The sequence below is a fragment of the Euleptes europaea genome, chromosome 3 (genome assembly GCF_029931775.1).
Source record: "Euleptes europaea isolate rEulEur1 chromosome 3, rEulEur1.hap1, whole genome shotgun sequence".
Lineage (NCBI taxonomy): Eukaryota > Metazoa > Chordata > Lepidosauria > Squamata > Sphaerodactylidae > Euleptes > Euleptes europaea.
In genome coordinates, this window is record NC_079314.1 from 93,579,442 (window position 1) to 93,595,210 (window position 15,769).

The following is a 15,769-nucleotide window of genomic DNA, read 5'->3' on the forward strand; positions in this document are numbered from 1 at the left end:
TGAGCCTCTAGTTAATCTCAACTTTGTTTGGCGAGAGAGGCTGAAACTGGGCGGAAACTGAATGCCAGTGTTTGTCAGGGCAGCTTTGAGCACTAGACACCTGGACAACCTTTGTGTGGCTAGATGGCTGCCTCGTGGTTCATGCAACTTAAGATTTTGTGTGCGACCCACGGCTGTCTCCTCTCAGGGTGGAAGAAGAGTCTGCTCAGAAGAACATGGCTATGAAGAAGATCCGTGAGCTGGAGTCTCAACTGACGGAGCTGCAGGAAGACCTGGAGTCTGAGCGGGCAGCCAGGAACAAAGCGGAGAAGCAAAAACGGGATTTGGGTGAAGAGCTTGAGGCTCTAAAGACTGAGCTAGAGGACACGCTAGACTCGACTGCTGCGCAGCAGGAACTCAGGTAACCACAACACCTGAGGCCGACGGGAAAGCTCAAGCCAATTCTGCCTCTATAAAAGTTAGGAAAACTAGAGGACAAAGCTGACTTTAAGATGCAGTGGAAAAAACAAGTATCACCTTGATGTAGGGTGGAAACTCTTAAAATTGTCCTGTGTCTCAATAAAAATAAGTGAAGGTTTCCAGACAACTCTCCACTGAACTGCTATTTCAAAACAAAAAAAGCTCTGAGATTTGAGCTAGTTTCTGCTGTTGGCAGTTTGGCACCAATCCCCACACACCTGTGTGTGGGTTAGATGCAGTTAACCCTGGCATTCCAAGTTGCTAGCAGTATTGGAGTACCTGCAACAAGATCAAACTGCCTGCTACCTATTGGGAAATACTCTTTCCCCCCCTTTAAATAGGTCAAAACGTGAGCAAGAAGTGACTCTTCTGAAGAAGACTCTGGATGATGAGGCGAAGACCCATGAGGCCCAGATTCAGGAGATGAGACAGAAACACGCGCAGGCCGTGGAGGAGCTGGCAGAGCAGCTGGAGCAAACCAAGCGGGTACGGGCTGCACCAAAAAGGGACAGGACTCCTTGCAAGGGCTCCTTAACAAGCGAAACCACGTTTCAGTTCTCTGTGTCTGTGATTTGGAGGGGGAGCAATGCAGGCAGATCACACACTTAAAAAAAACACTTAAAAAAACACTTCACACATGATTAGAATTCAGAAGTGATCTGCTCGAGGCCAAAAATATGTCCCAGTAAGTGAAGGCAACCTCCATGGTCATTTGTTTCATTTAGAACATGGAACAACATGGTTTCAGAGGGTCATAGCTAACAGACCAGCTGGTAGCCGCCTCTTACCTACTCAGTTGATATAGATGAACTATTTTTTAATATTAACTGGCAACTATACAGTGTGCTTCCAGGCTGCTTTATCAGTGTAGACACTCTGTCTGAACGTACAGAGAGCTTGTATCTGATTCAGCATGGTGTAGTGGTTAAGAGCGGTGGACTCTAATCTGGAGAACTGGGTTGGTTTCCCCACTCCTCCACATGTTCTCTGAGAACTCTCTCAGCCCCACCTACCTCTCAAGGTGTCTGTTGCAGGGAGGGGAAAGGAAGGTGACTGTAAGCCAATTTGAGGTAGAGAAAATTGGTATAAAAACCAACTCTTCTTCATTGCCCTTGTCTTACTGATACATGTTTGGAAACCCACTTATTGATCCCCCCCCAGTAACGTTTGGGGTTCTGTATCCATATAGAAGACCTGTCTTTTGGACCTGATTTTGGAATAATGCACCCATTAACCCATTAGTGCAACTGCTGCTTCTAGGAATAAAGCTTTTTCTCTTTCTCTTGTTTCCTTCAGGTGAAAGTGAATCTCGAGAAGGCCAAGCAGGCCTTGGAGAGCGAACGTGTTGAGCTCTCCAATGAGGTGAAGGTCTTGCTGCAAACCAAAGGAGACTCTGAGCACAAAAGGAAGAAGGCCGACACCCAGCTGCAGGAGCTGCAAGTGAAATTTGCAGAGGGCGAGCGGGTGCGGACCGAGCTGGCAGAGAGAGTCAACAAACTGCAGGTGAGGGGCTGGGATTTTCCTTTCCTTTTGTGGCACGTAAACGCAAGCGTGGATTGGGAGTGAAGAGCAGCATGGCTCTTAATGGCATGTGCGGCTTTTGCTGAGAACAAGCGGACAGAGAAGGGCTAGTATAAACCAAGTGGATGGAAGGGGACGATGTGTCAATTGGGCACATCCTCGGTCAGAAGCGAGACACACGTGTTTACTCTCCACCCACACTGGTGGAGAGCTGCCTAGCTTACCTGCGCCTTGAGTCTTGGTGAGCGAGGCGGACTGTAAATTAAGGAAATAAATAAAAATGAGGAAGAAGAGCTTGTATTTCCGGGAACTCTTCTGCTATTTGTTGTGCTCATTTATGGCGAGCAGGTAAGACAGAATAGTGCTAAACAAAAGTTTTTCAAGAGCTCAGGGGATGTGTACTTAAGCCTACCCTACACTATGCTACTAGGGAAGTCTTAACTACATTGTGAAGGAGCACAATAAGCATTTGCTTGTTCCGAGTTTCTCTCCTGCGAAGAGGTGGCATCCAGTGCTGGGCAATGACACTTTTACTTGATGAACTTCTGCCAAAACTGTCTTGCTTTGTACTTTTTCAGGTTGAGTTGGACAATGTCACCGGCCTCCTGAACCATTCTGACAGCAAGTCAATCAAACTAGCCAAAGATTTCTCTACGTTGGAGTCACAGCTGCAGGATACACAGGTGAGACTTCAGAGGAGCAGCCTTCTTGGTGTCTCTCACTGACTTGCTTGTTGTTGGATTTAAAACAATGTCCGCTTGCTTGATAGTGAGAGGCTTGTTACATTGGCAAGGGAAGAATATGCAGTGCAAAGCAGTGTGCAACCTTTGATGGAGGTAGCCAGCCCAAACTTGTGGGTCTCCTTGCCTATTCCTCCCACAGGTTCATTATGTTTTAGAGGTACCCCAAGTTTGGGGGAAGACATCTGGGGACCACTATGCTTTTCAGAGGGGTAAGGGAAGACTGCCACAGAAAGTGAATTTGATTCTGCCCAGGTTCACAATCTTGCTAAGGTCCTAGGAAACTCCTTGCACAGATAATGTCCACTTCCGTTTTCTCAGTGGTTGTAGTTTGGCTCTAAATCACCAGCAGCACTGAATGGTGGTCTGCCTATTTTTCATAGCTAGCGTGAGAGCCATTGTGGTCTAGCGGTTAAGCATGTGTGGCTAGGATTTGGGAGACCCAGGTTCAAATCCACATTCTGCCGTTGAAGCTTGCTGGGTGACCTCGGGTTAGTCACACACTCTTAACCTAACCTGTCTCACACAGGGTGGTGGTGGGAAAGAAAATGAGGGAGGAAAGAACAATGTTGCAAGGGGTGTTGGGTCCCCACTGTGGAGAAAAGCAAAGTGTGTGTAAATAATTAGCATTATGGGAGGCTCAAGCAAATTGTTTTGATACCAGTGGGGGTGAACCAGTGAAGTTCTTTTCCAGCCCTTCCTACAGGGTGGGAGACCTAGACCATTTTACTCCTAGAGATCATTATGCTGGAGTCGTTAGTACCACTTGCTCTGCTTAGTAATATTAGTAATACTAATCCCAGATGAGCCCTACTCTTAGATTTCTCTCCTCAGGGTTCTTTGGATTTACAACCACCTTCTCATTTAAGACAACCAAGGCTTTGCACCCTCCCTAGTTGATCTTGCTTTCTTATGTACAAGACTGATCTCAAAAGGCCCGCTCCAGCGGAATTTAGGGGACAGGTAGCCTTGTGAAGACTTGCTAAGTGAGATAGGCAATTGGCAAAACAGTAGATGGTGAAGCTCAGAACTGCCGAGCAAGGTGACTCTTCATCATAAGACGCTAATTGTTCCACACGATGGTCCTTACAGGAGTTGCTTCAGGAGGAAACACGTCAGAAACTGAGCCTCAGCACCAAGCTGAAGCAGATGGAGGATGAGAAGAACAGCTTCAGAGAGCAGCTTGAAGAGGAGGAGGAAGCAAAGAGGAACTTGGAGAAACAGATTTCTGCCCTTCAGTTCCAGGTAATCTTTACTCATAAGTCTTGACTGTCCAAATCTGGTTGCAGTATGGCACATGGAGGAATATCTGCATGGTACCCAAGTCAGCTTTCCTTAAAGAGTTCCTCCAAGTGTTGGAATGATCTGCTTGTTTTAAGATTAGCAAGTATCCTGGAAAGCTCTGTCTGTTGCGCTTTGCTGTCAGGAGGGTGATCATGCCTCTACTCTTGAAGGTTGCATGAAGTTCTTCCTCCAGACATTTGTTTTTGTTAGCCTGAAGAGAAGACTGAGAGGGGATATGATAACCATCTTCAAGTACTTGAAGGGCTGTCATATAGAGGAGGGTGCCAAGTTGTTTTCTGTTGCCCCAGAAGGTCGGACCAGAATAACGGGTTGAAATTAAAAGTGTTTCCAACAGTTAGAGCGGTTCCTCGGTGGAACAGGCTTCCTTGGGAGGTGGTAAGCTCTCCTTCCCTGAAGCTCTCCTTCTTTTTTAAGAAGAGGTTAGATGGCCATCTGTCAGCAATGCTGATTCTGTGACCTTAGGCAGATCATGAGGGGGAGGGCATCATGGCCATCTTCTGGGCATGGAGTAGGGGTCACTGGGGTGTGGTGGGAAGGTAGTTGTGAATTTCCTGCCTTGTGCAGGGGGTTGGACAAGATGACCTTGGTGGTCTCTTTCAACTCTATGATTCTATGATCTTTTTAATGTTAGGTTTTTTCCTTCCAAAACCCTCTCTCTTGCTTCGCTCTATACCTGATTTGGAAAATACCGAGTTCTATCCTGTCAACTCACCCACTTACTCCTTGCGTCCCATAGATAGCAGAAGCGAAGAAGAAGATGGACGAGGGCCTAGGCTGCCTAGAGTCAGTGGAGGAAGTGAAGAAAAAGCTGCAGAAAGACTTGGAGGCCATGAGCCAGCGTTACGAGGAAAAGGCAGCCGCCTACGACAAGCTAGAAAAGACCAAGACCCGGCTGCAGCAGGAGCTGGATGACATCACCGTGGATTTGGATCACCAGCGGCAGATCGTCTCCAACCTGGAGAAAAAGCAGAAGAAGTTTGATCAGGTGCGCTCACTAGCAGGCTCACAAACGGGGTCATCTCTCCCTTCCTCCTCACTCACTGGCATCTGTCCAATAAAGGAGCAGAAGTGTTTGTATGGTCGAAATGCACCTGTTTGTCCTGTAACTGAGGGGATAAGATTGAGGCAAATGGGGCAAAGATTTTTGCCAGTGAATTATCCCACTACCGCCCTGACCAGTTTCACTGGATTTTGTTTGGGAAATACTTCTGAGCAGTAGGCCCTTTTAGGGATGTTGTAAAATGGAGCAGACTACTAGATTTGGAGCCCCAGGACTCGGGAGTTTCGTTTACACCCTTGTCAAGAATCTGGAATTGGTAGCGGAGCGTTGATACCTGGGAGCCCATATTCAATGTTCAGTCCTTGTCCCTGGGAATGCCGGATGTGACGTCATGGGGGGATAGTTCAATCTTTCCTTGGGAAATCTGATAGCACACTGGCTTTCTTTTCTAGCTGCTGGCAGAGGAGAAAACTATCTCTGCAAAATATGCCGAGGAACGGGATCGCGCTGAAGCAGAAGCCCGGGAGAAGGAAACCAAGGCGCTCTCCTTGGCCAGAGCTCTTGAGGAAGCCATAGAGCAGAAGGCAGAGCTCGAGCGGGTCAATAAGCAGTTCCGCACAGAGATGGAAGACCTGATGAGTTCGAAGGATGATGTTGGCAAGAGTGTGAGTGAACAGTTTTGTTACTCTTGGTGTTCACACCATCTGTCTGTCAAGCTGGGCTGAACAGGGAAGGAAACTGGAAAATGCCTGAGACAAGGATGCCTCCTAAAATTGACTCACTGTGCACTTGCAGTAAGGCACAGAAAATGAACCTCATGCCAGTAGCTTCTAGCCTTCTGAAATGCCTTTGGCAAGAAGCTTTGTTGTGCTGCGCCTTACATAAAACACCTTGAATGAAGGCGCTAGCTTGTCAGTGTATACAAACTGGTAAAGCATTCTTTACAGGGAAGTCTGAGGTTTGGAGTCTATCAGCTCCCTCAATTTTCAGGCAGTCAAATTCTTTGATAGGACAAAGGTGTCACCAGATTTATCTGAATCGTGCCAATATATTGGTGAAATATCAATTAGTTGTTGCACCCTAAAACTGTCCGTCCACAAATTTGTAAATGGATTGAAGCCGGAGTTTAGATGAGATGAGCTCTATGAGCTAATTCTCTTATGAAGCATTACTTAAAGGGGCTTGTCTGGAAAAGGATAAGGGTATCAGAAGGAGCTGGCAAGTTGAAAATAAATTACCTTTAAATGATCTCACCGTGCTATTTGTGTGTTTTTTCTGTCCTTAATAAAGCTCTTCAAACTGTCTGTGGGAGAAACTTTACATTTTTTTTAATGCGGCAGGTCCATGAGTTGGAGAAATCTAAGAGAGCTTTGGAGCAGCAGATGGAGGAGATGAAGACTCAGCTGGAAGAACTCGAAGATGAGCTGCAGGCCACAGAAGATGCCAAGCTGCGTTTAGAGGTGAACCAGCAAGCCATGAAGGCACAGTTTGAGCGGGATCTCCAAGCCCGCGATGAGCAGAATGAAGAGAAGAGGAAGCAGCTGACGAGACAGGTAAAATTCTGAAAAGCTACATTTCTTCAGGAAAGGCTTAAATTGGGAGGGTAGAGATGACTGAGCCACCTGTATGGAATAATGCAGACTGAAGCCCCTCCTCCTCTTTCTCTTCTGCACACCTGGATTGAAGAGAGGAAGAATTGTGCTTGGGGTTAAACTGCATGTACTTCCTCTAGGTGCGAGAGATGGAAGTGGAATTGGAAGATGAGAGGAAGCAGCGCTCTATTGCTGTGGCTGCCAGAAAGAAGCTGGAAATGGACCTCAAGGATCTGGAGGCTCACATCGACTCTGCTAATAAGAACCGTGATGAAGCCATCAAGCAGCTCCGGAAGTTGCAGGTGAGGCTCTGAGTTGTTTGTTCTTCACAAGGGTCTGTTAGGGGGGACAGCTATATTAGCATTTGCAACTGTTATGGCACAACAGAAAATCTCATATGCTACTTTGAGTAAGAACAATTATTTGACACTCTCCAGCTAGTACAAAACACTGTTCTGGTTTTCGATAGAAGGCTCTTGGGTAGCAGGGTTGCAAAATACCCTTGCCTAGAGAGCCACTGTTAGTTGGAGTGAGTAGAAAAGGGTTAGATGGAAGAGGTAGTTTTCATGGGTTGTCTTTTCTCTAGGCCCAAATGAAGGATTACATGCGGGAGCTGGATGATACCCGTGCCTCCAGAGAAGAAATTTTGGCACAAGCCAAGGAGAATGAGAAGAAGTTGAAGAGCATGGAAGCGGAAATGATACAAATGCAGGAGGTAACGAAATCCAGAACAGTAAAGCAAAACTGTGTGTGTTATGCCCTTAAGTACCCAATGGAGTATGGGAGCTGCAAAGGAACAGGCTGTCTTTCAGGAAAGGGGTGGAGGTGATGGGTACTTGGCGGGACACACACACACACACACATCATTTCTTGTCCAAACTCTTTGGTGGCGGAGGAGTGGGGAATCAGATGCTGAAGGAAAGTGGTTTTGTTTCTGCTAGGCTCAGGCTGGAGCCGTCCCTTGAAGGGCTTCTCTTGACCCTCTGGCTCCTGAACTGATTCTATGGGTCAGCTTCAGTCCTCTTCTCCCCCAGCTCCCTTCTCATTTTCTCTAACCAACATTCTGTCTCTCCCTCTCCTCCACCTCATTATTAAAACTCAGGTTTCCTTCAAAAGGAGCCCAAATCAGCATGGCTTGGAGTACATAAATGCACTTGGTTTGAAAACCATAGTGTAGTTCAGTAAAAAAATAGGTACAGCCCAACACTGGGTTCTCTTGGGGGGGGGGCTGTTTGGGTTTTTTATTTTAAGCCACCTTGAGCCACAAAGAAAGGAAGGATACCACTCTAAATAAATTTGTGTACTGCAGAATCCTGTGATGCTTTGGCTTGAATAATGCTTACATCTAGATAGCACAGTGTTTAAGAGCGGTGGACTTTGATCTGGAGAACTGGGTTTGATTCCCCACTCCTCCACATGAGCGGCAGATTCTAATCTGGTGAACCAGGTTGGTTTCTCCACTCCTCCACATGAAGCCAGATGGGTAACCTTGGGCTAGTCGCAGCTCTCTTAGGGCTCTCGCAGGCTCACCTACCTCTCAGGGTGTCTGTTGTGGGGAAGGGAAGGTGATTGTAAACCGGTTTGATTCTCCCTTAAGTGGTAGAGAAAGACGGCATATAAAGACCAACTCTTCTTCTTAATCCCTCTTTGCGCACTTTGCAGTATTGCAAAACTACCTTGATGAGTGACTGGTGGTTATTGTGCTGCTCAAGAGTGTTGTGTCTCTGCTCCCACAAACGGTTTTTGTGACTGTGGCTGGCTGAGAGTGAAGGGGCTTTCTGTCTTCAAGATACTCTGCACGATTCCAGATATTCCGCCCTGAACTCCGTAATGCGGCGAGTGCCCCGTGTCTGCAGTCAGTCTGAACCTGAGCCAGAGTCTTAGGGTACATCTCACTCTTGATTTCAGGAACTGGCAGCTGCGGAGCGTGCCAAGCGCCAGGCTCAGCAAGAGAGGGATGAGCTAGCCGACGAGATTGCCAATAGCAGCGGCAAGGGGTGAGTGGCGGCACTTTTTCCTTCATTGAGCAAACCCAGCACGTCTTAAGAGGCTGTCTGATAAGCTTTCTTTGTAGAAGTGCCCTTGATTGATACGCTCACCACATGTGCCTTCCCCTTATTAGTGCTCTGGCCTTGGAGGAGAAGCGCCGTTTGGAGGCTCGGATAGCTCAGCTGGAGGAAGAACTGGAGGAAGAACAGAGCAACACCGAGTTAATGAATGACCGGTTCAAGAAAGCGAATCTGCAGGTGAGTGCTTGAGGGATTCATGTGGCAGACAGACCCTGTTGAGGAAAAACCCGTGATTTCTCAAAACCGCTACGCCTGTACCATTCCCAAAGTGCTTTATACTGGAGCATGTTTTCAAGACAGTTGTTGCTCTAGAGGCATGATTCTCACTTTGAGCGCCAGAGCATCAGCTTCAAATTACAGGTGAGTTCACATGGAAAGCATGTTCTTACATTTATAAGTCTCCTTCGGTTCCCAGCATTACCAGGTAAGCTTCTTGGGGGAGGGTACCTGGGCAGGACTTAGTGCCTAAGACCTAAGAGAGCCATTGCTAGTTCAGGCAGATGATACTGGGATAGATGGACTAATGGGCTAACTCAGTGCGAGACAGATCCCCATATATAGTGGGGTGGGAAGGCAGAATGGTCATGCTGAATTGTAGCTTCATCTCAGCTAGTGACATGGCAGATTTTTCATATATGGGGAAAGCTAGTGGGATTTTTCGCGTGTTAAAATGTGGTTTTATTACCTCCTGGATATTTGGTGTTACCTTGAGTATTCTTCCACCACTAGCTGTTGCTGCATTTTCTGAAAAACTGATATTACCTACAGAAGCTGTACTCTCCCTATTTATACCCAAAGGGTTAGTGTCAAATCTCATGGCCCAGTGTTTGGGATGGGAGGCTTGCGTAAACAAATTGCTACTACTTGGTTTTCTTACGGCTGTGTACATAATTTGTGCACTTCTGATTATCTTCCCCAGATCGATCAGATAAACACTGACTTGAATGCAGAGCGTAGTAATGCTCAGAAGAATGAAAATGCTCGCCAGCAGCTTGAGCGTCAGAACAAAGAACTGAAGGCCAAACTGCAGGAAATGGAGAGTGCTGTGAAGTCTAAATACAAGTCTTCCATCACTGCTCTGGAGGCAAAGATAGCACAGCTGGAGGAGCAGCTGGATGCTGAAACCAAGTAGGTGTTGATACCAACCTGCTGCTTACTTGCACTCTGGCTGCTTCTTGCAAGGTTGCAAACAGGGGTCCCGTGCCCTCCTGCTTATTTGGCCCTTTTAATTAAGGGAAAAGATGGGACAGGTAAAAGGAACTGAAGCGTTTTTGGACTTCTCTATCTCAACTATCAAGGCCACTTCATGTGACCAAAATCCAAGTCCTAACAAGTGGTACTGCTGGAGAACGGGAAATCAATTACTGCATAGTTATCTCCTGGACACTGAGTGCTGGTCAGAGTCAGATATTACTGAATGAACTAATTTGTGGTGATCTAGCTTAGCCGGTCTTTTATATATTGACAAGGCTGAACTCGCAGCTAGGCATTATTTCTAGGCATGAGACTGTGCATTAGTGCCAGGTGTTCCATGAACTGTTGGATTGCTTTGCCCTTCACTTAGGGCCTTTTCTGTAGTGGCGCCTATCTGTCTCTCAGTATTTTACAGAAGGCACTCTGGGGGGCGGGAATCTCAGGGCAGGGCACAGCGACTGCACTATGTCAAGCCACACACACACCTGTAATGTACCACTTGTCTTTTCTTCAGGTTTGGCTGTTAGGAAGTTTCATGCTCAGGGTATCTATGTTTGTGCTATGTGTCTGACTTTGAAATTTGTGTTGATAGGTGCAATCCAATTCTTTGGCTTGTCGAACCGAGAATCACTTGCTCTGCTGCTTTCCGTATATACCTTTCTCTGGGTGTCTAATCTCTGAACCAAATGCTTGACCATTCAGGAACTCTTCCTTCCATCGGACACTGAATTGTCCTTTCTTGACAGGGAGCGCCAGGCTGCCAGCAAGCAGGTCCGGCGTACTGAGAAGAAGCTGAAGGACGTTCTCCTGCAGGTGGAGGACGAGAGGCGTAATGCTGAGCAGTACAAGGACCAGGTATCTGTATGGCGTTGAGGTGGCTGTTGGTGATGGGACCTGTGTGATTGGAGGCTGTTCCCCTGCAGGCAGGCCATCTGCTCATGGAAATGCTGCATCTTGGCATTAAAATGTCCACGCTGTTTGATCCCTACAGGCAGGTTTGTGGAATTTTCATTATGAAGAGGCCACGTGTTGCATAGAAAAAGTAGGCTGACTGACTAGCATAAACGGAGTGTGAATCTTTAAATCTGTGTTCAGAAAGCTAGTTTTTTAGAAGCAAACATTCTGGTTTCCTTGGATGCCTGCATCACCTGTGTGCTGCAGAGGAAGGGTTTTCCAGCCCATGATGCATGCTCACATGTAAAAGAACAGGGCTGTGACAGCTCTTCATCGTTATCCTCCGCAGGCAGACAAGGTGAATGTGCGCTTGAAGCAGCTTAAACGCCAGCTGGAGGAGGCAGAGGAGGAGGCGCAGCGAACCAACGCGGCACGTAGGAAGCTGCAGCGGGAGCTAGAGGATGTCACCGAAACTGCCGATGCCATGCATCGCGAGGTCAGCTCCCTCAAGAGCAAACTCAGGTAAGACAGAGGCTGGGGCCGGTCTTGCCCCGTTCACATCTCTAGGCCACGTGCGCATCCGGGCACGGGGTGTTCAAAGCATCTGGTGATCTTCTTCATGCTCTGCTTTATTGCCACTTTGTCTTCTCACCAAACAGGCGAGGGGACTTGCCATTTGTGCCACGACGGATTGCCAGGAAGGGCCCAGGGGAAGTGTCGGATGATGAAGTGGATGGCAAGGCAGATGCCGGCGATACCAAAGCTACTGAATAGAGCGGCTTCTTGATCCAGGTTGCACGTGACGGAGTGGCCCACCTTCCCTTTGTCTAGTGGACTTCTGCACATCCTTCTAAAACCTGCCAGGGACAGTGGAGCATGTCTGTCAAACTGTCCCCTGGAATATCTGGAGCCATTGGACATTAGCGTCATCCCACCCAACTTCCAAACTCTTGTATTGAATGCCAAAGAGTTGTGACTCTGCAGTCTGATCAGAGTCTGGGAGTTACAGGTGCCTGTAGCACAGTCCTTGTCATGGCTGCTGGTGAATTTTACATAGTTTGGAGGGTGACGGGTGGGGAAAGAGACTCCTCCTGTTGCTGTAAAATCAACTGGTTTCTTCCATTAATTAGTTCGATAGATGCAGGGTCCAACCCCTTCCCCCCCTTCCTCGTTTGCTTTTGGCAATCATGCTCAGTGACCTCACACTTTTGCCTCTTCTGTCTGCCCAGCTTGCCAGTTCGGGAGCGATGTTGAGCAGGAGGGGATGAATATTCCCCCTGCAACGTGGCTCCCAAGAGTGTTCATGCTCCCAAAAGTCTCTGGGTAGAGAGCAGGGGGACAGAACTCCTCCTGGAAGATCCCTCCTGTTGGCTAATGCCTGGACAGATCCGAAGTGCAATGGTGTCTGTCCAGCATCTCTGGCTTGTGTCTGAGGTAGTGTGGACCAGTAGTTAGTGACAGGCCAAGGAAGCAGGAAGCTTCCATGTGCTCGTTGGAGAATCTCTTTGGGACCAAATATATTTAATGGTAACCAACAGAATCTAGTGGGTTTGACTGGAGTGTGGGCAAGGAAGTCCTTTATTGTCATGTCCAGGCCTCTCGCTCTGTAATCAGGGGATGGGTTTAGTTATTCTGCACAGTGACTAAGAGTATATTAAAAGAAGAAAAAAAACCCTTTTTAATCTGCACAGATTATATGTTTGAAGGCCTTTGTATCTTTCGTTTATGAGTAAGAAAAATAAAGGTCTTTATCACTGCCTTTCTATGGGGACTGCGGTTATATTGATAGTCTTTACTTTTCTACACTGTACACTGGTTGCTGGATTTACCTGTATACTTAACCATATTGTATATGCTGCATTTAGACTTCTGAGCAAATGACAAATTAAACTATGAAGCTCTATACTGTGTGGTTAACGCTCTCGTTCGGGGAGCCTCCTGTCCAAGTTGCTGTCACCAATAAATTTGCAAACTTTTTTTTATATAATAAGTGCCTTAGCATGTGCCTCAGCTGTGTCTCCACTACAGTCAGTAATGGATTACCGGTGCTCCACTGATAACAATAAAGATTATCCATGTGCTGCAGTCTTCTGTGTGTGCTTATGAGGATGTTCCATATTCCTGAGTGCAATGCAAGAGAAGAAGAGTTGGTTTTTATATGCTGAGTTTCTTTACCACTTAAGGAAGAATCAAACTTTCTTACAATCACCTTCCCCCACCCCACAACAGCCATCTTCCGCTGTTGTGTCTGGCGACTGAAGGCACTGAAAAACATCCTCCAATCCTGCATGATTAACCAACCTCGAAATAAACCTGCCTTTGGAAAGTTTGCCTGTTGGGAAGAACTAGCCTACTCTAGCCTTACTCCAGTATGCTTTTTTTCTATGAGGGGAGCATTCAGTCACAAAATATCCTACCTGTACCATGTATTAGTACAGTCCTGAGAGGTTGTGTTAAGGGATTGCTCAGAACATGAACTTCTGGTAAAAGCAGGATGAACATTCAGGTTTGGGCTCTTGTTGGAATACATCTTCTGGTCTGGAAGAGTTGCCAAACAGTTTATGTATCTTTCACCAGCAGATGGTGAAAGTGATTTGACATTTAATGGAGTAGCTTGCATTCTGAAATTCTGTACATGTATTCAATGCAGTGGAATTGAATAGCATCAATTGTAAAGTGTAGTGCCTTCCATTTAACACTGGGTGGCACATATCAATTCGTAGTCTGCCAGCGACCAGTCTGATTATGGCCATGTCCTTATTTAAAAAAGACAATTGCAAAAAGGTAAGGGATGCATGGTACTTAAATGCTTCAGGAAAAAGGGCGATAAGCTGAATACGTATAGCTGCAATTACACAATGTATTGGATCATATCAGCAACTTCAGAACTCTGGTATGGTTGGTTCTTGTAGGTTATCCAGGCTGTGTAACCGCGGTCTTGGTATTTTCTTTCCTGACGTTTCGCCAGCAGCTGTGGCAGGCATCTTCAGAGACACTGTCCTTCAGTGTTACTCCTCTGAAGATGCCTGCCACAGCTGCTGGTGAAACGTCAGGAAAGAAAATACCAAGACCGCGGTTACACAGCCCGGATAACCTACAAGAACCAATGAACTCTGACCGTGAAAGCCTTCGACAATATTCTGGAATGATTGCTTATATTTTTTTAAAAAACACCTCCTAGGCCAGATAACTTTAGGGGGCAAATGAGTTAGGAAGAATTGCCAGGTATTCTCCACATTACTGTGTCCATTGCCTTTCCCACTATTACTGGGTGCCTTATTAAATTCTGCACATTCTACCTTATCACCAAAAATATATTTCTTAACATCTGTTTTTGTTAAAATACCCAGATCATGGTTTGTCTAGTTTCACAGCATTCTCAATTAAGTGTCCAGGCAGCTGTAGCTCTTCCAAGTAGTCTACTGTGTCCCATTTGTCCTTGTAGATCTCTAACACTTGGATGTTCAGCGTAGATGAAAACAGGCATTGATAGAATCCTTAGAGAAGTTCATAGGCCATGTGTTGGGTAACTAAAGAATAAGTCTGGCTCTGGGGCGCTATAAGGAAGTTATTAAGGTGATGTAGGTGAACAAGTATGATAACAGCTACATAATCGGTGGGACGAATTGGGGCAGGAGAATGAAGTGCTGTTAGCTATTTGGTAGCACCAAGTACGAGCAATCCCACTAGTTTCACATTATATGCTCGGCATATCACGCTTGGAATACAAATGTGCTCAGTAATAAGCTTTGGTATGCTATTACAGCTTAAAACATTGACTTTATTGGCTACCTGCTGTATTAGCAATATCCTCATGGTGGTAAACTCTGAGCAGGGTCTCATTTGCCTAAACTAGAAAGATTAGGTATGGATTTGGCATTTCCAGGGGGCTTTGGATGAACATCCAACAAATACATAGCTCCACTTGCAATGCAAACCACTTGTTTGGTGGTTTTATGCTACTTGCCTTTGTGATACGGATGCAACTGGACCTGTAGCCAAGGTTTTGTGGATATCCAGCGTCCAACTGAATCATGAACAGTGTTAATGGATGCTGTGCACTCAGGAACAAACACCGAAGCCAAGTCTTTCTTGCTCCCTCTCCATTCCGTCTCGTATGCTGAAGGCAATTAATTTGTAATTCTAACTGAATGCCTATATAGAAGTCTATCAGGCTGTCCCCATCTGCACACACAGTTCAGCATTCAATAATTGGACTAAGACAAAGCTATTTATTAACCGAGGCTGACACTCAACCATGGCTGTATCAAAAGGCAGAGGAAAGCAGGTTTCTCACTCAAGCGGGATTTCTCCCTTTCTGTGATCGGAGTTTACTTCTGTTCGTGGTTTTATTAATTCTGCCCTCCCTCTGAAGTTTCCAAAAGGTTTGATTGTTGAGAGTGAAATGGCTTCCTCTATTAATATCTCTTTTTACTCACCAAAGGAGAAAAAAACCTCTGTGTAAATGCAAACTATACCATGATGGATAAAGCATATGTACATATTGCTTGCCTGGCTCTATTAGTGTGCCTAAAGTTTTCCACAGTTGCTAATGGCTAAGTGGAAATAGAAATACTTACATCTGTTGTGGGGGCACAGCCTGGAGGAACATTCTTTTCCCCCCTTAGCAGCCAGTGTAGTATGAAAAAATGAGGGGAGTTTCCTGCGGACATTGTTGCCTGACCAGTTGGAGAACTTTCACTGTAACAGCTTGTAGGGGATCCCTAACTTTGCGCTGGTGTTTGAGAGCTTTAAAGATTGTTTTTGAAATACTACTACTCAACTGGAGCCTCACACGGACATACACATTACTCTTATACTGTAGATGGGTGGCTTTGGGTAAGTTCAGTTATGCAGAAGCAAGTCCTCGTTTGCCACAAGGTACACAATAGCCTGACAGGTGTATCTCTAGGATATGTATACTGCATTCAGACGTGCAGAAGTACACAAACATTCTTAGGAGTTGCTAAAACCCCAAACCCTGTACAAAGCAAC

At 46.3% G+C, this 15,769-nt stretch overlaps 1 protein-coding gene across 1 annotated transcript in view; it reads left to right on the forward strand.

The window, feature by feature from the left end:
* Positions 1–11,979, forward strand: part of MYH9 (myosin heavy chain 9) — a 78,185-nt gene extending 66,206 nt beyond the window's left edge. Inside the window, exons 26-41 of the mRNA XM_056847468.1 lie at positions 188–400; positions 801–945; positions 1,756–1,962; positions 2,559–2,663; positions 3,813–3,965; positions 4,762–5,010; positions 5,478–5,690; positions 6,366–6,578; positions 6,758–6,919; positions 7,204–7,332; positions 8,526–8,614; positions 8,740–8,863; positions 9,606–9,814; positions 10,627–10,735; positions 11,124–11,296; positions 11,434–11,979. Coding sequence (XP_056703446.1) covers positions 188–400; positions 801–945; positions 1,756–1,962; positions 2,559–2,663; positions 3,813–3,965; positions 4,762–5,010; positions 5,478–5,690; positions 6,366–6,578; positions 6,758–6,919; positions 7,204–7,332; positions 8,526–8,614; positions 8,740–8,863; positions 9,606–9,814; positions 10,627–10,735; positions 11,124–11,296; positions 11,434–11,548 — 2,608 coding nt within the window. The 3' untranslated portion in view covers positions 11,549–11,979. The remainder of the gene's footprint in view (positions 1–187; positions 401–800; positions 946–1,755; positions 1,963–2,558; positions 2,664–3,812; positions 3,966–4,761; positions 5,011–5,477; positions 5,691–6,365; positions 6,579–6,757; positions 6,920–7,203; positions 7,333–8,525; positions 8,615–8,739; positions 8,864–9,605; positions 9,815–10,626; positions 10,736–11,123; positions 11,297–11,433) is intronic.
* Positions 11,980–15,769: the final 3,790 nt, after the last annotated feature.